The sequence below is a fragment of the Clytia hemisphaerica genome, unplaced genomic scaffold, assembly GCF_902728285.1.
Source record: "Clytia hemisphaerica strain Z4C2 unplaced genomic scaffold, Clytia hemisphaerica genome assembly, whole genome shotgun sequence".
NCBI classification, from domain to species: domain Eukaryota; kingdom Metazoa; phylum Cnidaria; class Hydrozoa; order Leptothecata; family Clytiidae; genus Clytia; species Clytia hemisphaerica.
In genome coordinates, this window is record NW_027104590.1 from 428,694 (window position 1) to 455,622 (window position 26,929).

The following is a 26,929-nucleotide window of genomic DNA, read 5'->3' on the forward strand; positions in this document are numbered from 1 at the left end:
ACTTGAAACTATACATTAATAGGAGAATATGGGGTTCCACTCTCACACTTCTGAGTCTCACACTCGCTGGTTAAAATACACAAACTGAATTTTTAACTTCACTTCAAAAAAAGTCAAAACTTTCGTAATCCCACCCGTAAAATAAAATTAGAATGGTATGTTGAATGTGTAGGACCAGGGTTCATTATCATTCGAACCCTGAGACAGCGATTATTGTGGATGAATAAAAATGAAAATTAAGATAACAAGAAAGAACTTCAATGCATACCTTGAACAATTACAAATCAGCACAATAAAATCAATGTATGAATTATTCAAAAAAACAAAAATATCCTTTTTCCAATTAAAATCGATTGCCAAAAAAATAAAATCCAAAATTCATTTACGTTTTCAAATGGCTGTTTCTTTTGTTTTTTTTTGTGTTCTTAAAAAGACAATATACATTTGACTCACTCAAATTCTGAACCAATTATAGTCTTCGAATTAGAGAAAGATTCGAATTACAGAGAGTGATCTATACCACTCTCCAGTTGAGGGGACCAATATTTTAGTTTGAATTACAGAAAGATTCGAATAATAGAGGTTCGAATTAGAGAGAGATAACTGTACTTATTTTCACCTGTTAAACACCATTTGACGAATAATAATTTACATATCCAATTTATCACTTTGTTTTTTTTTGCTTGACTGTATGTCCAAAAAATGTTAAGTTCAAAACTACATGTTTGACGTGCTTCTTCGTTTTTCCGTATTGCGTAAAAAGAACAGACAAAATTCTTTTATTCTTTTTCACACTATTACAACTATATCTTTTCAATTGATATTTTTCTATTTTTGTGACTGTGTCTTTATAAACATAAAATCCCTCCTTTTTATACCATCTGTGTTTAATGTCTTAGGACAGGATTTGAGACGGAAAAAGTTCTGATTTTAGTTTTCACGTACGCATGTATCTCATAATATCTGATGGATTGAATAACGACAAAAAAAACTTTCTTCCTAAAATATTTTCCTCTGTTCTCTTTGAGTTTTTGAACCTATAAAAATCAGTTATTGAAAAAAGGTGCTCAGATTTTTGTTAAAAACTTTTAATTTGAAAAAATGAAATCCCAAAGAGATTATCTGGGGATCACAATTTTTCATCGAGATAGATATACGATTTCTATTGTTCCGAGAACAATTGAAAACAATAAGCTCTATTGTTCATCATACGATCACGTGATCAATCAAGATTAATGACGTAATAGAAATGTATCAATCATTCACTTATCAAAAGATAGTCGCACTTAATTTTTTTTATCTGGGACAAATACTAAGAAGACGGGGGTTGTGTCTCATCTTTTATAAAACTGAATGAACTGTTATGTTATAAACTTAATCAAATCTACTAACACACACAGAAAAAATTGAAGAATTATGTTGAAAAGAATTTCTGAATTTCTGCTTTTAATGAAGAGGGTAAAGAAATATGAGCTTGAAAAAGTATAGTACTCTAATCCTTTTAGAACTTATTTCCGAAAACTCAAATCCTATATATGTACCCTCGAGTACCGTCTTCCTCGAAATTTCCCAGCTTTACTAAGTTTCCAAGTACTGGTAAGAGGTTCAATTAAATTATTTCCAAAATTTTGAAATATAATTATTACAGAAGAACTCAAACTGAAATGTGTAAAAGTTAGGATACAGTATGTCACATAATTGACCAGTCAAAAAAGTAAAAGCTACAAGCAAAAAGTTTAGTTTTTAAAAAAGTTGTTAAAATTATAAAGATTATATGGGAAATTTTTCTTCCAAAATGCCGCGTACCAAAAATACTGCATGTTTCTAAATAAGGGGTCTCCAAAATCTTGGTCCATCCCGGGTGGATAACAATCGAAAGACGTGGCTTCACGTCCAACACCAATCACAATAACACTAATTAATAATATTGCGAAAGAATTCAAGATATAAAATGAATGGGTACAAACATCGACTTACCGAATGTGATGAACAATTATCTCAAGCCTGATTGATCATATGCACATATTAAAAATTATAATTTTCCTGTAAAATAAATAAATGAACGTATTTTAATTACATGATTTTGACGTTTCGTCAAGGGTTCACTTATAGAATAAGCTCCTCGGTCAGTGATCTGGAGTAAAACCAAGCAAAAACAGCTGTCAAATCTTATGTACATCACACAATCTCATAGAAATTGAAACCTTAGAATTTTCATAACTCGAACCTCTATAACTTGGATGTTTTCTGGTCCCTTCAGTCAAAAATGCATTAAAAACCAGTGAACTCGAAATTTCTATGATTAAAACAAATTTATATTCCCCTTGAGTATTCCAGTTATAAATAGAGACTCCAATGTAGAAATTAAAAGTCAACACAATAAGGGCACCCTAACGAAATAAAACGATTTATTTATTCAAGATAACAAGATCAAAAAGAAGTGACAATCGAATTAAGCGGATAAAATCGAACGGGTGACCGGGTAGCTAACTCGGTATGGGTAGAAAGAGCATTCGATCTCTCAGGTCTAGCGCGAATAGAAAAGGGGATAGGCTCCCTCACTTCCAGCTCCACCGACAGCCACCATATTAATACAATTACTTACTCAAATTGAATTTAGATTAAATTGAATAAATCGATCCATACAGCAAAAATTCTATGCCCGCCGTTTGTGCAACGGTGATTGACAATGTAAAACACGTTGAGGTACGGTGATTAATAATCAGAGAAATGTTCAAGGGTGGGTCATTAAAAAAAGCGTGAAAAACTTACTTCAAAAATCGATAGTCCCTCCGATGTGATCAAGCATAATGAAGTTGAACCAACCAAGTTGATTGCCAACTTTCCTGAAATGATAGGACACAAAAAGAATAAGACTCTCTGTCAAATGCCTAATTAGAAATTCGAATGGAGTATTGAAAGTTTCTATTTCTTCAATTTAAATTATCTAGATTTTGTGGTAGGGTTTGTTTTATTTGTTTACTTTCGAGGTATTAAAAAATCTATTTGAAAAACAGGGCAAACACTTTTGAAGTAAACGATTATTTATCAGTAAAAATGATCTAAATTAGTTTTCCATATTTATACTTCCTAACCTTCATATCTTTCCTAAATATTTTACCACCCAAATCCTTTGAAGCAAATAATCATGAAAAGAATCCAAAAAGGAGATAAGACCTTATAACAACAGATTTACACAAACAAAAGTCGTAGTAATTAATTAGGGAAATCAAAATGGTATAGGGTTTGTAAAGAAATAAAATTTACAATACAATAACTAAAAAGATACCAATAATTTCCATTTTGTATGTTCTCTTTGTATGTTTTCAAGTACTAACATATCTTTTCGAAATCGGGATGAAGTCTTTGATGTATTCTAAACAAAAAAGAATACATAATATAGATAGCCGAGAAAATTGGATGCAAAAATTTGAGATGCCTTAGAGTTTTTACAAGAAACTTCACTAATTGGTCATTTAAAGTGATAGAGATGACGCGTTCTTTATAAAAAGTAATAAGATTCTTTTATTACATCTTAACGACCAACCAAATCAAATAAGAGCTTGTAAAAACTCCAGCTTGTCCCAAAAATAAAAAACCTCAAACAATTCCCTAAAAATATGACTTCAAATAAAGGAATTCAGCGCACTTTTTTAAATTTTTTATCTTAAGGCATCAGTTTTTTACTGACAATTATGACATGTGTTGTAACGTTACCAGATATTGTAACTCACTATTATAGGGGGCGTCAAAATCCCAAATTTCAAAGATTGCCTCCAATTTTTGCTTTTAATTTGGTCGGCCCAACACGCTTATGCTGAGTGATCTATTTTAAGTGTGTTTTTAATAGATTTCATACAGAAGACTTATCAATCAGACTGCAACGAGATAGGACAAGAATTTCTCACTTAAAAGTCTTTTTGGTCTGGAGAGTTGTTAACATGATAAACCATCCTTGATTGGTTGAAAATTGTTTCCAATCTTTTCTTGTATCTGATTGAAGCCATTAAATTTCAATAAGTGATTTCACAGTACTGTAATTATTTTTCAACACCTAATCAGAAACTAGATTAGAAATGGTAAAAGTATAGTTTTATTTTGACTGTACTAAGCTAAGAATTGAAAACATAAAAACCACCAAACAAAATACACTGTTGTGCTTAAAATTCTAGGAAAATAGTGTTAAACTTGTCAGGCACTTAGTAATTTTAAGTGTAATTTGTAAGAAATGACAAAAAATTTAGAATTCTAACTGCAGCACAAAATGACAATAATAAATGAGGTAAGCAGGCAGACACTATCTAAAACAGCCCCAGACCAGTTAAGGACATGTTCATTAAAAAAGGCAAGTCATGTGACATGTCAAAAAGTTGGAAAAATCGTTTTTTGTTAATAAATCAATAAATTTTGTCTCAAAGTCTATGAAATTTGCTGGATAATTAGGTAACATGGTAACAAAGCCCATGAAAGGACAAAATTTCACTTTTTGTTGTTAGTTTACCAAGAATGGATAATAATGTAACTTTTTAATTCACCTTGACCTGGAAAATGACTTTTTGAAGAATGCATGAAAATTGATTTAAATTTTCAAAGCTTAGTATGTTAACTATCACCTGTTGTTATTCGGACAGGTTTTGTTGAATGGTAACAAAGATATGGGATAATGAAGTAACATAGTCAGAAAATCATAATCTTTCAATAACTTCAATATTATAGAACATAGAAAGTCAAAACTTGAACATTATATAATAAACAAGGAATATAAGATATTGAAATCCCTAAATGACGCTAACATTTTCATTAATTGGGGCTTTTTGGATAATTTGTAACAAAACTGTCACCTATCATTATTAGCACTTTTGGTTGCAAAAACTAGAAATTTAGGTTTGCTATCATTTAAAACTTAAAAGTAAGCTTGTGACTCAGTTGAAGGCAAGCCGGAGGCTTCTTATATTTACCGGAAGGAGCACACTTCTCTACCTATTATATTCAAAACAAAATCATCATCATATTATGGTTGCATCATGTTTCCCTTTGAAACGTTATTTTATTTTAACCCAAGATTCAAAACTCTCTTAAAAAACAAAATAAGAGTTCGAAAATATGTATACAAATCTAACTAAAAGAATGGGCTCTTCCAGAAAAAATCCGTTCATGGGGGGTGGAGGATATATTATTTTTTTCATGAATTACCCCTGGACATTTTGATTTTTAACCCCCTGGACACGGGTTATACCCCTGGACAAACATCAAATCAACCCCGTGGACACAAAAAATTACCCCTGGATATTGCAATTTACCCCCTGGACATTGCAATTTTTTGGTATTTTTTCACTACCCCTGGACAATTCATCCTCCACCCCCATGAACGGATTTTTTCTGGAAGAGCCCAATATAAGAAAAAGCATTGCAAAAATAAATACTAAATCTAAAAAATAATATTTGTATGCTGTTATTTAAATGTCGTAAAACTTGTTCAGTCAAAATTACCTAATTAATTGTTAATAATTAACTATTTTATGGGTTTTTAAATTTTACATAAAAAATGTGTTTTTATAAAAAAAAAAATTCAAACAGAAAATGTAAAAGTTTTAAATATTCAAATTTTCCAATGATCAAGATAATTGGAAGAATGCACAGACAATGCACAAACTTTGTTACGCAGAGCACAAAAAAGATGTAAAGTCTGTTTTATTTCTAAAGCAGAGAAAGACCTAGCTGAGTATTAGGATATTATACAAATAATAAATTTACCATATTTGAACTAATCTTCGCAGGAATTAATTTCAGCATTTTTCAAAATATATACAATTTTTCCAATTTTATCGAAAAATTTGAAAAATCCCTAGGAAAATGAAAGAAATTTGTCTGAAAAAGGGCAAAACCGTGAAAATCAAAACCTGGGAAATCAAATTTTAGTTAGGGTGGCAAAACAGTGTAGTAAGGGAGTTTTCACCATGATTTTTGATTGAGAGTTGTCAACTGGCTTTTTTTAGAGGGTTTTCAACTGACTTATTTTTAGTCTGTGGAGAGTTTTCACCATAATTTGTGAGCGCACTTGATGGCATGTTTTCTTAGAAAATGAACATGCCTATGTTTTCTTCTTTTTCATGTTTTCATGTAACAGCAACTTATATATTCACTAGCAAGAGGAGGATTACGTTATTTTTATAATGGAATTTCTCTGTGTGTGGATATCAGGCCTTACAGCTTTAGAAAAGTGACCGCAATCAAGTGCATAGTTTGCAGAGGGGTATGAACCCCCCTAGGTTTATTTCATCCCCCCCTATATACCCATCCCCCCCTTTTGTAATGAAATCTTATCCCCCCCTTTTTTTTTACAGAAAATCCGTTTTGAAGGAAACTCGCTTTCCCACCTACCAGCAAAATTATCAACAAGAAAGAGTATGAAGTATTATAGTCACGAGCCAACAATGACAGAATATAACTAGCGTTTTTCATTAATCTTGATCATTTTAAAATCTAATCTAAAATGTGTGTGTTCTGTTGAAACCCCCCCTTTTTTATTTGATCCCCCCCTACATTCCCATCCCCCCTAGTTTTTTCGGCAGATCTCGGTACCCCCCCTACAAAGGCCCTCCAGAAAGTTGGCATCCCCCCCTATTAAAAAGGGGGGGTGCAAACTATGTCAAGTGGACTGCATAATTCTGATTTGAGAATGCAAATCGCTTTATGGTAGGGAGACTAGGCTTTCTTGTTTACCAGAAACACTAAATATCAAAAACTAGACTGCGAAATAGTTTAATGCCTTGATAATGCAGGCTATTGGTGTTTTGGCGAACCCGATGGTCCTTTGAATAACTTATTACTTCACAGCAGTTGTTACATAGAGACAAGATAATCTACCGGGTGTCCCAGAAAAAAGTTCCGCTCTTTGAAGTGAATTTTCTCCAGTTCTATGAATTTCTAAACAATCAATCCTATTGCATTGGTAAGAGGAAGGATAAAATTAAATTTTGAGGGGTCATTTATCAAATTTAATCAACTGGATCAAAAGTTACGCCAAAATGAATAAAAATTCTTTTTTTTGTAATTGCTCAAAAACGTTGAAAATCGACCTATCAAATTGTTATAGAAGCATAATTGCATGGAGCATGATTTTCATTGTTGAAGCAATAAAAACCTAATGGAAGTATCTTTTTATGAAAAACGAAGTAAGATTTTAAGTGAAACAAAGAAATTTATCTGAAAAACTGAAAAATTTGGTAATTCCAACCGATATTTGACTTCAATAGCTACACTGATGAAATCAGTGCTATTTTTGACTTTAGGGGTCCTTAAGACAAAACTTGAAGCTGAATTCCATAGAAAATAATTTGAAATGACCCAAATGAAAATTTTTAGTCCTTTAGAGAATTATTTCAAGCATTTTTTGTTTTCATGTCCACTTTAAACTCTTTATTCCTGCAAAAAAGTAATAATTCGCTGATTTTGGAAATCAGCGAAGCCCTATTTTTCTGAAAAGATCCAAAATCATGAAAAAATCTTTTTGCTTGAAAATTCAAAACTGATAGACGATGAAGCCACCATCGCTAAAATTTTTAACAACTTTTTTGTAAATATCGCGTCAAATCTTGGTCTAAAAACTTCAGATTCCAATCTTCCCACAGACCTTGAGATCGATTCGCTGTCGAACCATCCAAGTATTATACGTATCACTGAATCCATGTCTAAAAACAAATCTTTTTCCTTCAGTGATGTAAAGCCTGAAGACACACATCGTGTCATACTCAAGCTAAATCAAGATAAATCTGTCAGCGGTCCTTTCTCAGTGAAATTAATAAAAATGGTTTCTGATATACTGTCAGAACCATTATCAAAACTCATAAACCTTGCTTTCAATTCATGCAAATTCCCCCAAAGTCTTAAGAAGGCAAGGGTTACTCCTGTTTATAAAAAGGAAGATAAGTTTCTGAAGAAAAATTATCGACCAATTAGTATTTTACCAGCTTTTTCTAAAATTTATGAGAGAATAATTCATAACCAACTCTCTTCCTACTTCGATGACATTTTCGATTCAAGACTCTGCGGGTTTAGAGCTAAACACAGCACTCAGCATGCATTAATAACAAATGATTGGTCAATGGCATCAAAGTCTTGATGGGTCCGGAAAGGTGGGGGCAGTTTTGATGGACCTGTCGAAGGCTTTCGATTGCATTGATCACAAACTTCTGGTTGCAAAGCTCAAAGCCTACGCAATTGATACAAAGAGTCTTGAACTATTGCAAAGTTATCTGAGTAATCGCTATCAGAGAACAAAAATCGGCTCTGAATACAGCGAATGGCAAGAGATCACTCTAGGTGTTCCACAAGGCTCGATTCTCGGGCCTCTTTATTTAATATTTTCATAAATGATTATTTCTTTTTATTGTAAAAGCTAGCATTTGCAATTTTGCCGATGAATAATACCTTACACTCGTGTGCTGAAACTCTTGCAGAAGTCATCTCGAATCTAGAGTTTGACCTAGAAATAATCTTAGACTGGTTTTTAAACAACTACCTTGCTGCAAATCCTGGTAAATTTCAAATGCTAGTTTTAGGAAATCAGAATATTCCCTATAGAAATCACTGTCAGAAATGTAACTATAAAATCTACGAATTCTGTTGAGCTTCTCGGTATTACCATTGATAACAATCTCACTTTCGAATTACTATCAATGATCTTTGCTCTAAAGCTAGGTCGAGAGTCTGGAGTCTGAACAGAATTCGCAATTATTAAATTTTGATCAACGAAAGTTGATATTTAACGCTTACATCATGTCAACATTTAACTATGCACCAATAATTTTTGGATGTTTTGTAATAAAACTACATATGAAGAAATCCCAAAGTCCATAACGGGCATTGAGAAACATTACTTTGTGATTTCATAAATGACTATGAGGTTTTATTGCAAAACGCCAATGTAAAACGGTTCATGAAATTCAGCTTTGCTTTCTACTTTGTGAGGTTTACAAATCTGAAAATAAATTAAATCCAAAGTTCATGCAACAAATCTATATAACGAAGGAAATAAAATTTAACTTCCGAAACAAAGTTTTGATGACAATACCTAAGGCAAGTCTCAACGTTTTGGAACTCAATCCTTTTTTTCCGAGGAAGCCTAGCTGGAATCAAATCCCAGAAAAAATTAAGCTCAAACCATCAATCGATTCTTTCAAATCCTCGCTGAAAGAAATAAACCTTACAAATGTTTGTCTTTGTAAAATATGTATATAAAAAAATTTTTTATCGTATATATTCTTTATTATAGTATTGCGTATTTCTCTACAGTTGGTATTAATTAGTATTCTATTATAACTATGTCAGACCAACATTAAATAAATCGGAAAACAAAAAAAAAAAAAAAAATAATTAGGTCACAAAATTTGATAGGTCGATTTTCAGCATTTTTGAGCTTTTTCAGAATGTGCAATTTTTATTCATTTCGGCATAATTTTTGATCTAGTTGACCAAATTTGATAAATGACCCCTCAAAATTTAAGTTTATCTTTCCTCTTTCCAATGCAAAATAATTGATCGTTTAAAAATTCATAGAACTCGAGAAAATTCACTTTTGGTCAAAAAAGTCATTAAAATTGATTAGCCTCTGTAATGGAGTGCAAGGCTGAAAGCCACATGAATATGGTCCATCCTATAAAAGGAAGTTCATTCTATGGTGGCCTATCCTGAAGTGAAGGTGGTTGAACAAAATGTTTTTGGCATTTTGATGTAACTGTCTGTACAAACCAAAATATGGCTTCGTTGGAATACCGGTTGAAACACTTGTGAAAGAAGGGTGTCAGACGAAGGATGTCGATATTTAGACCAACTTTAGTGCACCCTTTAATTTTTGTGTATATAGCTAGCGCTCAATAGACCTTTTCGCCTTTCCATCCGCCATCTTGAATTGTATGCAAAAATACAGGAACAAAAAAGCTGTGGTTGGATTTAGTTGGAAAGTATGCAAAACATTTGTAAGTTTACACAAAGATTATAAAGACAACAAAGCATCTTATAAATAAATATTATAATCATTAGAACAATAAAAGATGGAATTTCTTAATCCAAAAAGAAATATTTACAGAACAACAAAAAAGCCTTTTAGAAATTTGTTCTTAAAGACATAGCATATTCTGTTTTAATGCCATTAAGAAATTCCATGAAGACGGAGTACACATATCAAACTTTCAAAAGGCAATCTGAATTAGCAGTAATTATGACGTCACACATTATCAATGTTTTGATTGGATCATTTGGTGGCTCTATTCTCAGGAGAATAATTTATCGTCAGCCGGATAAGGATCATTTTTTACTTTCGTTGGTGATTTTTCAGTTTGAGTTTATGTCTAATGTTATGGATTTTTGAAGTGCTTGTTCTAAGAGATGAGCGAATATAATTATTTTTAGTTTTCAAGAGAAGAAAATTTATTCTTTCTTACGACCCTGCCGATTCCCCGGACTCCGGGGATTTTCTTGTTGTATGTCCGGGGATTTTAACATTACTTTTTGAGACTCACCCCGGACACCCCGGACTGAACGCGCGGTCCGCGCGACGTACTTAAACGATCGCGGGCTCTTCTCAGGCTTTAAAAAGAGATGTTGGCGTGGTCAAACGGCGTAAGTGATATACTTATGAAAACTAATCACTTATATATTTAGTAAGATAGGCCAATGTTAACAGATCTTTCAGGAAAACAAGCCAATCAAAGTTATCAATTTTCCCGCGGCACATTTTGATTGGCTGATATTAGCGTATAATGGGTTTTCTATCATGGTAGCTAAAGTAGCGATAATTTCATTCAACTTGTTTTTTTGATGGTGGAAGGAGGCTTTGTCAAGCTTTTTCAAGTTAAGTGAATCAATCTCCTTTTAAAACTTCAAAAAGCTTCTGAGAAATTTGATTGGCTTGTTTTTAATGTTCCTCTTGGATAGAAGCAGGGGTTGAGTGACTTCTTATATCTAATATAGCCCTTCAAACAGTCTTATTTCTTCCCAAAGATTTTCTAGAATTTCTAAAGGAAAATCACATCGAACAGGATCCTCAATAATCGAATAATCTGGCTTATAGTAGTAAATACTAAATTAGAAGATCATAGCTATATTTTGTATTCCTTCAATATCTTTTCTTTCTTGTGTTCAGGACTTTGATCTGTGGATGGATGGTTCAACGACCAACAACCGACGACCGAGAAAGCTGGTACACGAAATGAAAGACTTGACCCTGGATTTTAAGGTAGGACTTATTTGAAATATTCTTAAGAGGATTAAGGTACTACCGTCAACTGCTCTAACTTGGGACTATCCGACATCTGACACAACATGGGACGGCAATTCGGCCACCATTTTTAACCGAACCTCCAAAGTCATTTGATTTGACTTAATTTAATGAACGGCGTATTAAAAAATACACGAAAACAAATTTGTTGTCAAAGAGATTTAACAGTAAGTGAAAATAGAGGCCAGATATCAACTAGTCCCATGTTTCGACCAATTGTCCCAAGTTAGAGCAGTTGACGGTAATAGTTTTTTTCAAGGCTGAGGGAAGTGGTGATTGGGTATATGAACTGATGATAATAGACATTCTTTTTGGTATGTTGTTTTTTATTTATTTTTAATCATTTTGTAGGACGACTTGTGTGGTCCTGCAGCAACACGTAAATTTATGGCTGGATAGCTGGACTCCTCGACTAATACTGCTCAGCTGCTTGCTGATTTCTCAATATCCAAGTGTAGAAGATGGAAATATACCTGTTGTCATGCTGGAATCGTATCAAGAAGACAAAGGCATGAGAACCTCAGGGAGAAAAAGCAAGAAAGAAAATTTTTTCTGCTTTTTAAATTCTTGTTAACTTAAAATTATCCATATTTTTTAAATAAATCAAGAAGAAATCATTTATTACATTAACACATACAGTTGTCTGTCAAATTACTTTCACGAGGGACTGATTTGGAACCAGTTGGAACACATTATTTAGTGAAATACTCCTCTAAAAAGTCATTAAATTCCCAGAAATTTAGAAAGTTCCAAATTTGAATTTCTAAAGTAAAAACTGAGCTTTATTCAAAGTTTCCTGATGTTATATGGGTATTGATCATTCTTAGGCATGTCCTCTACCTTCCAATAGACTTGTAAAAACAAATAATGGCCTAAAGTCCTATTTATAAGCCTATATTTCCGTTGTAAACAGGTCCGAAAATTTTGAAAAATTTACTTTGGCGTCTTTGATCCCGCTTTCTAAAAAAAGAAAAAGAGAGTGTTTATGAAATTTTATTTTTCTTAAAGCTCTATCCTTCCCTGAAAAAGCGTTTCTTACAGAATTAAAAAAGCTTCTTTAGTTGCTGAGATATTTGGGATTTTGTATAGGGGGGTACCATTGCGCGCTCGAGCTCAGGGATAATGTATGGGGTCATTTTTCTTGCGCGTAATGGTACCCCAGACATATGTCCGGGGATAAATGGTACCCCAGACATATGTCCAGGGATAAAAATATTTGTTTTGTTCCCCGGACATTTTCCCCGTATTGTCCGGGGAATCGGCAGGGTCGTTTCTTTCTTCTACAAGATTACACTTTAATAAATGCCAATTATGCATGTAAGTTTTATATTAATACTTTCTTTTTGCATATGTTTTGCATACTTTCTAAGGGAATTTCACCACGGAAATTCGGCCACCATAATTTTTGCATACAATTCAATATGGCGGATGGAAAGGCGAAAAGGTCTATGCTGTTTATGAATTTATGAAAAGCCTCACAAAAATTTAAAGATAAAGGTACCAAATTCTAAGTTAGTTAGAGATTTCCTTGGTCATATCATAAGAAATATAAACAATACAGTATCATCCAATTATTTATCAAAACGACTATAATTTGTGGTTGAGTCATTATAAAGTCCATAACGAGATTGTGGTTCTTCAGGATTTATATACCAAGAAGACCTTTTATCTTTTTCTTTCAATCTATGTGAAGATTTGAGATGATATCGTTCTTCTGAAGAGCTGCTTTCATTTTGACAACAGCAACACCAACAACAACAAATCAATGCAATCAATAAAAGCAAACCCCCAACACATGGTAAAACAATAATCAACCAATATCCAGCAATCGTACATTGCCCAACAAACCAGTTGGCTGTAGAACAACCTGTTGGAATGGTATTATAAGCATGACAGGATTCTGTTGCCCCACACCAAAAACAACCTTCAATGTCTATGCAATCACTACATGTTGTGTTCACTTGATTACAGCTTTCTTCTGAAGTTTCACAGCTAATGAAAGGTACAATGTTCACAATCAAAACAATGATAAATGATACATACATTATTTCAGTCAATTTTCTTGGATGTTGAAATTGAAAAGGTCAAGTTGGCTGGCAAACATTGATGTAAGAGAAATGTTTGACTTTTTTACTTTTCTCCTCTCAAACGTCAAAATGAAATCGAGCAGCGAGGTTACTTTCCTCCGCGGCAATATTTGTTATTGCGTGGTCAATCTTACTTAAAAAGATTACCTTAATAATAAAATTATTGAACATATTAGACTTGACCACGGTAAAGGAAAAGTCAAAGGTCGTTCTATTATGACGTCGTTTTGCACCAATCAGATTTCATGAAAGAGGCCACTGCAAGTGTGCAGCACGAAGAAAGATACAAATTTGAACTAGTAGACAGCATCCGACGGGTTGCCATGGCATGCGCGATGTTGAGGCGTGGCTATAAATGTCATGATAATCACTTAATTGTCCTGGGAACGAATTAAGGATAATGATGTTTTACAATCCATATTCCTGGGGAGCTTGCTATAGTGTTTTTGCAAGTCAAATAATATCTATAGTCAGGGTTCTAAAAAAAGGAAAAAGCAACCTCGTTAGTATCCCAGGCTTTATCTGGCACAATCAGTGTCAACCCCGCAAGCATAAAAAAGCTGATAAGCTAAATAGTATTCAAAGATGTATACTTTTTAGCTTAGTTGCAAATAATTTCGGAAAAATAAAAACATACTTGCATTTTACCGAAGACTATTTTTGTATTATCAAGGCAATACAAATATTTTGTTATCAAAGGCAAAAATAATGTATGGGTTTACATCTGTATGAGAGAATCAATTAACAATCCATTTGTCGATAGCACTAAATGAAAAAGAATATGAACGAAACTAAAAATCACTTATACGAATACTTTAATAAACGTGATCGATATTTCCTTTATCATATCAAGACCATTTTTCCATAAAATTACTCCATTACTCCTATTCATAAATTTGAGATAAATCAAAAATAAATCAAAAATAAATCAAAAATAAATCATAAACCAAAAATAAATCATAAATAAATCATAAATCATACCATTGTTGAAAACAAATGATGAAACAGTGCTCGATAGAGCTTTGATACATATATTTTCATTTGTTAAAATTTAAAATCCATATATTACTGTCAGTTTCCCGCCTTGTGCGATCATCAGATATGCTATACTACGAATAAAATTTTCTCTCATAAGATGTATACACTATGCTAAAAATTGTAAACCGTTACGAATGAAAGAAATTTAATAAAATGCTCTTGGGAAAAAAATTTATAATAAAAACAATAGTTTTCAACAATGGTATGAATTTGCTCCTGTAATATTTTGCTGTTGAGCACTGTCGAATGGATGTTGTTATTTGTTTGTTTTAATTGGTCGAATTATGGATAAATTTACTCTCAACTATTCAATGAAAAATGTACCTCGGAGAAAGTTGAAAAGTTTATCAAGAGAGTCAGATGGAAAGTATTTCATTATGTTATGAACTTTTTTTTTTTTTTTTTCTTCTTTATTGAAACAAAGACACGTGTACACTACGAACATATATTACAAAACATTACTTAAACATAAAATATAGTCCCTCCCCCCGCTAGGAACTAACGTTATATCGCCAGAGGTACTAGACTATGTAAAAATAAATAAATAATAAGTAAATAAATTAAAGCAAAAAAAAAAAAAAATCTTGGAGAAGGAAGCTACAGTTGTTAGGTAAAAGCCTAAAATAAAGCACCGCTAAACCTTCCAGTTTCGTTAAGAAATTCAACAACAGAACAAAGAATAGATTTATTTAGATTTGAAGTCAAACTTTCATCCCCATATAATAAAATCCGACAGAAAAAAGGAGGGTTAAGTGGCGGATGAAAAATAATGCCTAGGGTCTGAAGTTTGTCGAACAAAGATTGTCTTGCATGGGAATATATAGAGCAGTGCAGAATAAAGTGTTGAGTGTTTTCAACAGAGTTAGTTCGGCAACCACAGAAAGGGTCTAAAGTGTCGCGGAATCCATGTCTAAATTTATGCTCGTTGAGATGGCTGAAATCGACCCGAAGTCGATTAAGAAAGATCACTCCTTGAATGTCAGGAACATCAAAAACGTGGGATTGCTTGGGTCTCAAAAATTCATAGATTGCTTTTTTGAAAGTTTTAATTGAAGGTATATCTCGTATATTACCTCCCAGAACATTCCACTGAGATATGCAGTACGGAAAAAAAGTGTTACGGAAACGCTCAGTTCGTATATTAAGAGGATAAATAGGATTTCTTGTTCTAAGGCCACCTGGTGCTGTAAGTCTTACTGGCAGGTAGTTGCGTAAATACGAAGGGGCTAAATTGTTAATAATTCCATAGAAGAATGTCATTCTTCTAGCAAAGCGCCTGTCAGCAAGACTTTCAAGACCAAGTTCTGAATATAGTTTTTCTTGAGACGTTCCACGAAAACAGCCTGTTATAGCAAGGCAGTCTTTATATTGAATAGATTCAAGCTTCTGCACAAAGGTAGCATTTCCTGGGCGGTCATATACGATATCATCATAATCAAGATGAGGCCTAATAAAAGATTTATAAATGGTTAGTAGAGATCTCCTAGGCACATGCTTGCGAAGTCGGTTAATAAGACCAATTCCTTTATTGGCCTTTTGTATCTTCTCATCTAGATGGCGATCAAAAGAAAGTTTTGAATCTAAGATTAAACCAAGATGTTTCTGGTACTCACTGGTCGCGATATTAGAGTTATTAAAGGATATTACTGGAGCATTAGGAGGAGTGAGTCAACAGGTAAAATAGACTTCAACAGCTTGCTTAGATGGGTCAGGGTTAAAAGACATCTTCCATTGATGAGCCCAATCAGTTATTCTGGAGAGATCTCTGTTAAGTACATCAAGGCTCAAGAGTTGATCAATCACAAGAGAGAATAAAGAGGTATCGTCAGCAAAGATCTTGAGTTTTGACTCAAGGTTTTCTGGAAGATCATTAATATAAATTAAGAAGAATAATGGACCAAGAATCGAGCCTTGAGGTACCCCTGCATTGATTCGCTTCCACTCAGATGTTTTCCCATTCAACACAACTCTCTGATGCCTATCGTCAAGACAGCTGCGAATTAAGGAAAGCAACGGTCCAGTCACCCCATAAGATTTGAGTTTAAAAAGTAAGCCATCGTGCCACACCCGATCGAATGCCTTTGAAATGTCTAAAAACACCCCTCTGGTATCTAGAGAAGGATCTTTGTCAAACCCTGTATAAATATCATGCGTTATGGATAACAACTGAGAAATGCAGGAATCCCCCTCCCGAAAACCAGACTGACAAGGAGAAAATAAGTTGTTATTTTCAAAATATCTGTAAAGTGTATCATAAATACACTTTTCGTATATTTTTCAAAACACAGGAAGAAGAGACACTGGTCTGTAGTTTTTGGCTATGCTCCTGTCTCCCTTTTTATAGACAGGAACCACGTTTCCTTTCTTCCACTGTGATGGAAAGATGCCAGAGTTGATAGAAAGATTGAATATACTAAGCAAAGGTTTTACTAGAGACTTACCACAGATTCTGACCATACGAATAGAAATATTATCCCACCCATGGGCCTTGTTAACATTCAAAGAATTAATAATAGACTCGATTTTTTCTTCTTCAAATACAAGATTATCGAGTCTAGAGTTAGTAAGAAATTGTTCAGGTGGCAAAACACTGCCAGTATCGATAAGTGAGCATTGGTTTGAGAAAAAATAGTTGAAAATATCGGCCTTCTCAGAAACATCGGCTTACAAGGACGTTTTCTTTCATTTCGAATAGGTGGAATTTTCGGGGTTTTGCGTACGTTCAGAAAACTGCTTCAGAGTAGACCAGTATTTCTTACTTCCTATGTTTGGATCATTTAAAGAGTTGCCAAGACGAAAAATAGTTATCCTTGGCAGTCTTGATGGCCAATCTACACCTGTCAACCATGTCAACAAGTGCCTGACCATCTAAAGGATTTCGCCATTTTCTCCAACGACGATATATCTTAGCCTTATCCAAAAGCATCTGCTTTATCTCAGGAGTCATCCATAACGCATCTTTGTCTCTGACGGTGATAGTTTTATTTGGAACAAAATTAGAAAAAATATTAAGTATATATTCAGAGAGAAGGGAAACACGATCTTCTACGTTGAGTCCCAGAAAGGAGGTTTCCCAATCAATGGCATTCAGGGCAAGCACGATTCCCCTCTCATCAGCACGAGAAAAGTCCCAAATCTTGCGTTTATAGGCTGGAGGGAATGTAGTTTGAAAGTTTAGTTTTACGAAAGGTATCTGGTGGTGGCAACGTGGATTAAGTGAAGGTAAAACCCCGGAGTCTAAAATAGGAGTCCGCGAAGATGAAAAAATAAAATCAATGCAAGAGGGAGAACACCCAGGACGAAGATGAGTCGGCTCACCAATCAGTTGATGTAACCCATATTGTGAAGCTAACTCGCTAATGTCCTCTCCTTGAGAATTTGTGATATCACCAGTCCACCAAACTGAGTTTCTTGCGTTAAAGTCACCGAGAAAAATAGCTAAAGTAGGAGAAACATTATTAATTTTTCTGATAGTTTCCTCCAATTTTTTTTTAAATGCAGAAAATTCTTCTGCATTTTGACTAGGAGTTCGGTAGAGAAGACAAAGAAAAAGTTTTTTCGAACCAGATTTAACTTCACAAACAAGGCACTCGTCAAGAGAAGACAACTCAGGCCTTCTATCAACAGAAAGACCCCCTCTATAATAAAGACAAACACCACCTATTTTTGAGTTAGATGGGTGATCACATCTGAGCAACTCATAATTTTCTATCTTCAACCTCGAATCATCGCTCTCGATAGAGGAATCGAGAAACGACTCACCAACGCAGAAGATGTTAAACTTGTGAGCACTCAGAAAGGCAGTAATTTGAGCAATCTTTGAAAATTTATTAACCCAAACGCTGTTTAGATTCCAATGAGAAATTGATAAGGTGTTATCTTTCTCTCTCGGCCCCGGGTTAGACTCAATATCTCCTGCCAAAAGGAGAAGGCTAAGCTGAAAAAGTGTATAAAAATGTTGTAACCAGAAAAGATGGAAATGATAGGGGAGAAGATTTGGTAACCCCAAAACATAAGATTAATACACAGACTTAATCTCCCGAAAAGATATTTGCAATAGTTAAAATTTCCAACACACGCTCTATACTACTGTAGACTTATTCCCATATCAAGCCATCCGGTTCGACAAATCCAAAACCAAAACAAACCTTACAGATGTAGCTCCAACATACACATAAAATAGTAAAAAAGATACGACAAGACATTATGAACTTGACGAAAAACCTGAACATAAACCAAACTATGGTTTCAAAACACTTAAATGTTCACCAAGACATGCTGAACTTGAACGCAATTTGAAGACGAACTCTGAACCTCATACAGCACATCGCGTTCAAACCTTTCAACAATGAATTCCAAAACACACTTTGCGAAGATATCAAAAGAATCAACTCTTCAAAAAAAGCACTTATCCCAGCAGACAAATCACGTAGTTTGTATGAACTCGACAAAGAAACCCGCAACAAACTTTACATCGAAAACGTCACAAAAACTTATGAAAAGTCAAACAAACAGTTGTGGACTTACGACACAATTAATACCGAAGCACAATACAGTTCGTTAAGAAACTCGGGATTGCTGACAGTCGAATGTCTTGCCAAAAACGTTTCTTTCATCACATTAAAAGACCATAAACCTAATTTTGAAAACAACCTGAAGTGTCGACTCATAAGCCCTGCGAAACCAGAACTAGGAAAGGTTAGCAAGCAAATCATCGAGAAGATAAACAACGCAATTCGCCAATCGTTTAAAGTCCACCAATGGCACAATTCCGATGACGTAATATCCTGGTTTAAAGATATCAAATCAAAACCGGACCAGAGATTTGTACAATTTGACATAGACGAATTCTATACCTCTATTTCCGAAACTTTGCTAAGAAAATCACTGTATTTGCAAAACGTTTTGTTGAAATTCCTGTAGATGACGAAAACATCATCATGCATGCCCGAAAATCACTTTTGTTCACCAATGATAGCAGCTGGTTTAAATCAAAAGGCAACCCCAACTTTGATGTTACAATGGGGAGTTATGATGGTGCGGAGCTGTGTGAATTGGTTGGCTTATATATATTGAATAAACTCAAGGATCTATGGTATTGATACGTGTGGTCTTTATAGAATTGATGGCCTCGGATGCTTTCGTAAACGTAGTCCAAGACTGTTCGACCGCTTGGAATCAGAAATAAAAGATTTTTTCCTGGAAGAATCTGAACTTAAAATCACAATCGAATCAAATTTAGAAATCGTCAACTTCTTAGACATAACCTTTGACCTAAAAATGGGATGAGCTGGAAATTTTATAAGATACTTCACTAATTGGTCATTTGAAGTAATAGATATGACACGTTCTTTAGAAAAAGTTACAAACATGTTTTATTACAAGTTAACGACCAACCAAATCAAATAAGAGCTTGTAAAAACTCCAGACTGACCCCTAAAAAGACAGTTATACAAACCCTATTCTAAACCGAATAGTGATCCAATCTATGTCAACACGAAATCGAACCATCCTCCTAATATTATAAAATACATCCCTAGCATCATATCAGACCGCATATCGAGAATATCGTCCAGCAAAGGAACTTTTGACCAAGCAGCACCCTATTACAACAACGCCCTACAAGCCAGTGGCTACAAAGAAAGCTTAACCTACAACAACAAGCCAACAAAAAAGAAACGATGCCGGAAACGCCAAATTATCTGGTTCAACCCTCCCTTTAGCCTAAATGTAAAAAAGAACGTTGCGCGAAAATTTCTAACTATTGTTGATCGTTGCTTCCCGAAAAATCATAAATTCAGGAAAATTCTAAATCGAAACACACTAAAAGTGAGTTACACAAACAATCGAATCCTGTTGCTAACAACATAGTATAAGAAAGCCGCGGCTGGAGTGATAACATCTGAACTTCTCTTGTTCTATCTCTGTCGTATTTGATGACTATTTGTTGATCAAGAAATCAGTAATGTAGCATCTTTAATGGTAGATTTTATTGGTTTGTCGTTAATACTTACTTCTTAGCGCGTTTTAGACATTAATGATATGCCCTTGATAATACACTTGCATTATAAAATCATTGTAAAGGAAAGATCAACAATAAGAAATTTAAACAAGCACAAAATGGCTGGGCTGAAAGAACTCAAAAGTTAATAAAGTGCCTCGGATGCCTTCGCAATATTTCAGTAAAATCTTTTTAGAAATCAATGAAAAAGTACATCAAGATAATACTGTGAAAATTTCAAGCCAGCACCTTCAAAATTCATCATTCAAACTGACAGGAAAGTTGTCATCTTGAAATAGTTCTTATAATTTCAATTTTGGCGAAAAACTATTGTTTCCACAAAATACCCCTAAAATATGTCCAAAATTAGTTCAAGTGTTCTATTGGGTACAGATTCAAAGATATCTAGCAATTAAAAAACTTTTTTTAAAGGAAAATAAGAGAAAATTTCCAAAAGCTATCTACCAATAATAAACTGAGCATCTTGATGTTCTTATAAAGCTCGGAGACAGAGATGGAACAACAAATAACTGAAAAGACAATGCTGTACATATTCCAGCCGCGGCTTTCTTATACTATGCTAACTATAACTTGTGCAACTGTCAAAATCGAAACGATTGCCCATTGGATGGTTCGTGCCTAACCGAAAGTGTCATTAACAAGTGCCACGTCACCCAATCAGAAAACGACGAGGGCAAACATTACATTGGCCTTACCGGTGGAAAATTCAAAGACCGTTGGGCGTCACACAATCATTCATCCCGACACGAAATAGCGTCAAAATCTACGGAACTATCAAAATATGTTTGGGAACTGAAAAACAAGGGGGTTATACCTAAACTCTCTTGGAGCATAATTGATCGTGCTAGTTCGTACAAAAATGGTAGCAAAATTTGCAACCTGTGCGTGACGGAAAAGTTTTATATTATCACGTCAAAACTACCTCTCTTAAACAAAAGAACAGAACTGATTTCTAAATGCCGCCACTTAAATAAATTTATCTTGCACAATTACAAAGTCGTCCCACCGGACTAATTTTTAATGTCTTAAACTATTGTTTTTATTATTAATTTTTTTCCCAAGAGCATTTTATTAAATTTCTTTCATTCGTAACGGTTTACAATTTCTAGCATAGTGTATACATCTTGTGAGAGAAAATCTTATTTGTAGTATACATAGTATATATTAAATTTCCGACGTTCGAAGATAGTTGGAAATTGTTTTCCTTCCGTTTCTATGCGAACATGTTTTCTACGCATGCGTAAGCATGGAGTCTGGGACTATTCAAAAGGCCTGACAAGCCGTGTGTAGATCACTCGGTCTTTCGACTCTGGTTAGCAGCACACGTGGATTAACTTTGAAACAAACATGGCTACCATCGAAGAGATTGAAAAATTGTTAGAAGATAAATTAAAGGAGAAAGAAACAACATTGATGGAAAGGGTCAACGAAAAGCTAAAACGTTCTTGTGAACATGAACTAGACGACATTATTAAAAAGAGAAAGATTGGTGAACAACAAAACTTTAAAAGAATCGCAAACAAAGATCAATACGAAGCAAACGAGAAAGTCATTAACTGTTTGAACGACGTTGAAAAAGCTTTAATGAATGGTAATGGTAGTGAGATTATGAGCAACTTGCAAAAAGGTAAGAAGTTTCTTGAAGAGAGGCAAAGACATATTTTGATTGCTGATAGAGAAAAACACGGTTGGAACGTTATAAGACATTATAGATCCGACGCACTTGCTGTCGATGAAGATGATGAAAAAAGGTTGGCAAGGTCTAGAAGGCAGGCCGATGTAGAAAGGAAAGGCAAGGAACAATCAAAAAAGAAATTTTCTACTCAAAATATACCTATGAAAAGAGATAACTCTAGAGACTACAGATCAGATCGTCCTTATTACAGAGACAGGCTTTTCAATACTTATAGTACGAAAAATTTTTCTAATTTTAATAGGGCATGCTTTATATGTGGGAAGCAAGACCACCTACAGTACACTTGCCCAGACAGACACGGAAAGTGAGAACACTAACTTTGAGGTTTGTTCGTCCGAGCTTAGCGACAAAACTTGTGTAGTTGGGAGATTGAAAAAACATTCTGATTTTTGGAGAAATACATTAAAAGCTCCATCTTTTGTACAAAACATTATCGATTCCGGTTACGTAATACCTTTTAACGAATTCCCAAAAGAGTTTTGCGAAAAGAACAATGCAAGCAGTTTAAAACACAAAGACTTTGTAGACGAGGCAATTTTGAAACTTTTGAAAAACAAATGTATTTCAGAACTCAAAAACGTGCCAAAATTTTGCAATCCTCTTACTGTGGCAGAAAATAAAGGAAAACTGAGGCTAGTAATCGACTTGAGGAACATAAACGATCACGTCGTAAAACACAAATTTCAATACGAAGACTTGCACACACTTTCAGAAACTATGAACAAAAACGATTTCTTTACTACCTTCGACCTAAAAACAGGTTATTATCACATCGACATTCACCCTGAACAACAAAAATTTCTAGGCTTTCAATGGACATTCAAAGACAATTCAACAAGATATTTTCAATTCGTAGTACTCCCAATGGGATTGTCAACAGCATGCTATGTTTTTACAAAAGTTCTTAGACCATTCGTGAGCAAATGGCGAGGTCAAGGTATCAAAGCTATAATCTATCTAGACGATGGCATACTGAGCGGGAAATCACAAAAGGAAACCAGCGAGGCTTCAGATATTGCCAGAAGAGATATAGAGAACAGTGGCTTAGTTTTGAACTTAGAAAAATCCGATTTTAACCCGCGGCAAGAAGGTCAATGGTTAGGCACCGTGATCAACACAAAAGTAATGAAATTTTTTGTACCTAAAAACAAAGTTAACAGTTTACTACAAAGGATAAATACGGCTCTTTCGCAAGCTTTGGTCTGCGCCAAACAACTATCATATATCGCAGGACACCTTTCTTCAATGCACGCCGCAATAGGACCAAGCACGCGAATGTTTACTAGAGGGATCTACCGCGACATCGAGAGCAGAATTTCATGGTATAATTTTTTCGAGCCTTCCACAGACACAAAAAGCGAACTTAAATTTTGGTCAAAAAATCTTAAAAACCACGATGGTTATTCTATGAAACACAGCCCAGCTCATACAAAGGTGATTTTTTCAGACGCAAGCGACTCAGGCTTTGGAGGTTTTGTATGCGAAAGATTGAACAGAAAGGTTTGCGCAGGGAGTTTTTCGTCTTTAGAGTCATCATCAAGCTCAACTTACAGAGAACTCTTAGCAATAAAATATGTGCTTCAAAGTTTTTCACGATTCTTGACAGGAGAAACAATACAGATTACACAGACAATCAAAACGCTTCAAGAATTTTAACTATAGGAAGTACAAAAACAGATTTGCATCAACTATCTCTTGATATTTTTCATTTAACAACGAAAAACGACATCATTTTAAGTCCTAAGTGGATTCCTCGAGAAGAAAACGAACTTGCCGATTATCTCACTCACGTTAACGATTCAGACAATTGGTCAGTCAATCATTCGTGTTTTCAATTTATCTCTCGTCATTTCGGACCTTTCACAATAGACCGCTTTGCAGATAATAACAATTCGAAACTTAAAAGATTCAATTCCAAATTTTATTGCCCAGGGACAGAAAACGTAAACGCATTCACAGAAGATTGGAGCAAAGATAATAATTGGCTATGTCCCCCTATTTCTCTTGTGGGTTCTACAATAAAACATCTCAAATTATGCAAGGCTAGTGGAACTCTTTTGGTGCCTGTCTGGAGATCCGCTTATTTTTGGCCAATATTATTCCCTAATGGAATTCAAATGGCTTCATTTATTAAAGACTTCAAGATTGTAAAACCATTTTTTATTTCAAACAAAAGTAACATTTTTCATGGTTATACCAGATTCGATTGTATTGCGTTAAAAGTTTCATTTTCGTAGCAAATTATCTTTTTAATAGCTATCGTTTCGTGTTAAGAATCAAATTGCATACTATAATTAACCAAACGGTGATTAACTTTTTTCTTTTATCTACCCTTTTATCTTTTACCTTTTACGTTCACTTGTTACGACTTAATTAATATGACAACACTAAAAAATATAGTAAGACACTTATTTTGACTTGTACTAACACAGAATAGTAGAAGAGAAGAGACAACGCGACTCTGCTTGAGGTAAAAAATTTGTATTTTTTAGATTGGTATACTGAAATAAAATAAGAGAAATTTAAAGCTAGCTACACTTACAAACGTTTAAAAACAATTATTACTGAGAGCATGAAAAGGCAATAAGGCCTAAGTTTCGTAGTATGGAAAGCTGAGAGCATGTAAAGGCAAGAAGGCCTAAGTTCCGTAGTATGGAAAGCTAAGAGCATGTAAAGGCAAGAAGGCCTAAGTTCCGTAGTATGGAAAGCTGAGAGCATGAAAAGGCAAGAAGGCCTAAGTTCCGTAGTATGGAAAGCTGAGAGCATGAAAAGGCAAGAAGGCCTAAGTTCCGTAGTACGGAAGCTGAGAGCATAAAGAGGCAAGAAGGCCTAAGTTCCGTAGTATGGAAAGCTGAGAGCATGAAGAGGCAAATACGACCTAGGTACCGTAGTATGGTAACATCGAACATTAAATCAAATCGAACTTAATACGAGTTTCTAACTAGAATTAAAAGATACGAGCATCTTTAGATTGTGTAACAGTTTTTCATGTCCTTAGAGATTTTCGTTTTAGACACAAAATCCTGGTGGAATCAGTCATTTGAGAACACAGAACTTAACAACCTCAAATACTCGCTAACGACGGTGCTCGAAGCTTCACACGCAAAATCAACAAACGATAAATACTCCAAAGCCTGGCAAAAATGGATAGAATGGACATCAACAAAACCAGAAATTCAAGCAATACCAGCAAAACCACTCGACGTCGCTCTTTATCTTAACCACCTGAGACTCACCAGATCAACGAAAGGATCAGTCATTTCCGCATTCTACGGTATCCGATGGGCTCATATTATGGCAGGATTAAATTCTCCAACCGAAGACCCATTCCTACAGTCAGTCCTTGAAGGATGTTCAAGACTCACAGCAACCCCAAAGGAAAAAATGGAACCATTAGAACCAGAAGTAATCAGAAAGCTAGTCGACAAATACAGAGAAGACCACACAATTCCAAATCTTCGATTCTTAGTACTTGCGACGATAGGTTTCACCGGATTCATGAGAGTAGAGGAAATTCTGGAATTGAAACTCGGAGACGTACGCATCAAACCCGACAGGTTAGAAATTATCGTAGAAAAGTCAAAGAATGACCAACATCATGAAGGTAACAAAATTCCAATTGCTAGATTGAACTCGAAGTACTGCCCAGTTAATATCTTTGAAGAATTTTTGCAAAAAGCCGAACTTGATATTTCAAAGGACAAACAATGTTATTTAATCCCAAGAATTTTCAAATGCAAAAAAGGCCACAGAGTTTCCAAGACTTTAGGGTTCGGTTATTCTAGAGCAAGAGAGATTTTCTTGAAATTTGTCACTCCTTTTAAAGAAGAAGGTGTTCGGTACGGTTTGCACGGTTTGAGATCAGGCGGAGCCTCGGCCGCAGCCAACAACGGAGTAAGCGACAGATTGATATCAAAACACGGACGTTGGAAATCCGAAAAAGCCAGAGACGGTTATATCAAAGATAGTATGGCCACTAGAATGAGTATTTCTAAATCCTTAGGCTTGTGATTATTACTTATTTTCTTTATCTACCACCTACCATTCTTTTTTCCACTCGGAACCACAAGACAATGCCTTTCAACGAAACAAATGTGTCAGTTTATTGGGAGGGGTTTGATTGTGAGTAAGATTAGGCAGGAAATTAAATTTCCGACGTTCGAAGATAGTTGGAAATTGTTTTCCTTCCGTTTCTATGCGAACATGTTTTCTACGCATGCGTAAGCATGGAGTCTGGGACTATTCAAAAGGGCTGACAAGCCGTGTGTAGATCACTCGGTCTTTCGACTCTGGTTAGCATACTTAGCAAATATTTGCGACCATTTCAATTATATCCAATTTTTTCTTTCTTCATGTTTACATCAATACGTGACAAAGGACAAAAAGCAACAAAAGAATGTCATCAATACCATCGAACAAGCGCCAAGACCACAAAAAGAAGAAATATATATATATATATATATATTTTTTTTTTTTGTCAGTTATAAAACTTGTTATATTTATTTGGATGGAACTTCGGTTTGGCGCAACAGTTTTCTCTTGCACGTTCTCTACGTTTGGCTCCTCAGAGAACACCTTGTTTCGCTATTTAGGGCAAGAGTTTTTCACCTGATGCATCAGGACTATCACAAAAGATCAGTCCTCATCCATAGGGGTTAAAATTTTAATCGTATAAATATTTTTAAGTCAATTATAAGAAAATTCTCTATTAGGGAAGGAACAACTTACTATCCAACATCGTGTAACATTTCGGAATATCGACAACGCGATTATCAGCCCAAAACTTTTCCCGGCGAGATATGCCAAAA

General features: G+C 34.6%; 2 protein-coding genes and 1 long non-coding RNA gene across 3 annotated transcripts in view; 2 read left to right on the top strand and 1 right to left on the bottom strand.

The window, feature by feature from the left end:
* LOC136823602 (innexin inx3-like) overlaps positions 1 to 3,307 on the bottom strand; it is a 31,480-nt gene extending 28,173 nt beyond the window's left edge. The window contains exons 1-3 of the mRNA XM_067079783.1: positions 3,290 to 3,307; positions 2,773 to 2,846; positions 1,978 to 2,043 (exon numbers count right to left, since the gene is read on the bottom strand). The gene's annotated coding sequence lies outside the window, so the exon portion shown is untranslated. The remainder of the gene's footprint in view (positions 1 to 1,977; positions 2,044 to 2,772; positions 2,847 to 3,289) is intronic.
* A 7,449-nt stretch (positions 3,308 to 10,756) lies between these two features.
* Positions 10,757 to 11,830, top strand: LOC136823611 (uncharacterized). Its single transcript, XR_010849054.1, has 3 exons — positions 10,757 to 10,851; positions 11,144 to 11,236; positions 11,630 to 11,830. It is a non-coding gene; the product is annotated as an uncharacterized lncRNA (long non-coding RNA).
* A 13,072-nt stretch (positions 11,831 to 24,902) lies between these two features.
* LOC136823607 (integrase/recombinase xerD homolog) lies at positions 24,903 to 26,488 on the top strand. Its single transcript, XM_067079789.1, has one exon. It carries the CDS (start codon positions 25,110 to 25,112, stop codon positions 26,130 to 26,132), a length of 1,023 nt encoding a protein of 340 aa, XP_066935890.1. The 5' UTR covers positions 24,903 to 25,109; the 3' UTR covers positions 26,133 to 26,488.
* The last annotated feature ends 441 nt before the right edge of the window (positions 26,489 to 26,929 follow it).

Coding starts and splice junctions, on each gene's coding strand:
- LOC136823607 (XM_067079789.1), top strand. CDS start 25,110: ATGTCCTTAGAGATTTTCGTTTTAGACACAAAATCCTGGTGGAATCAG.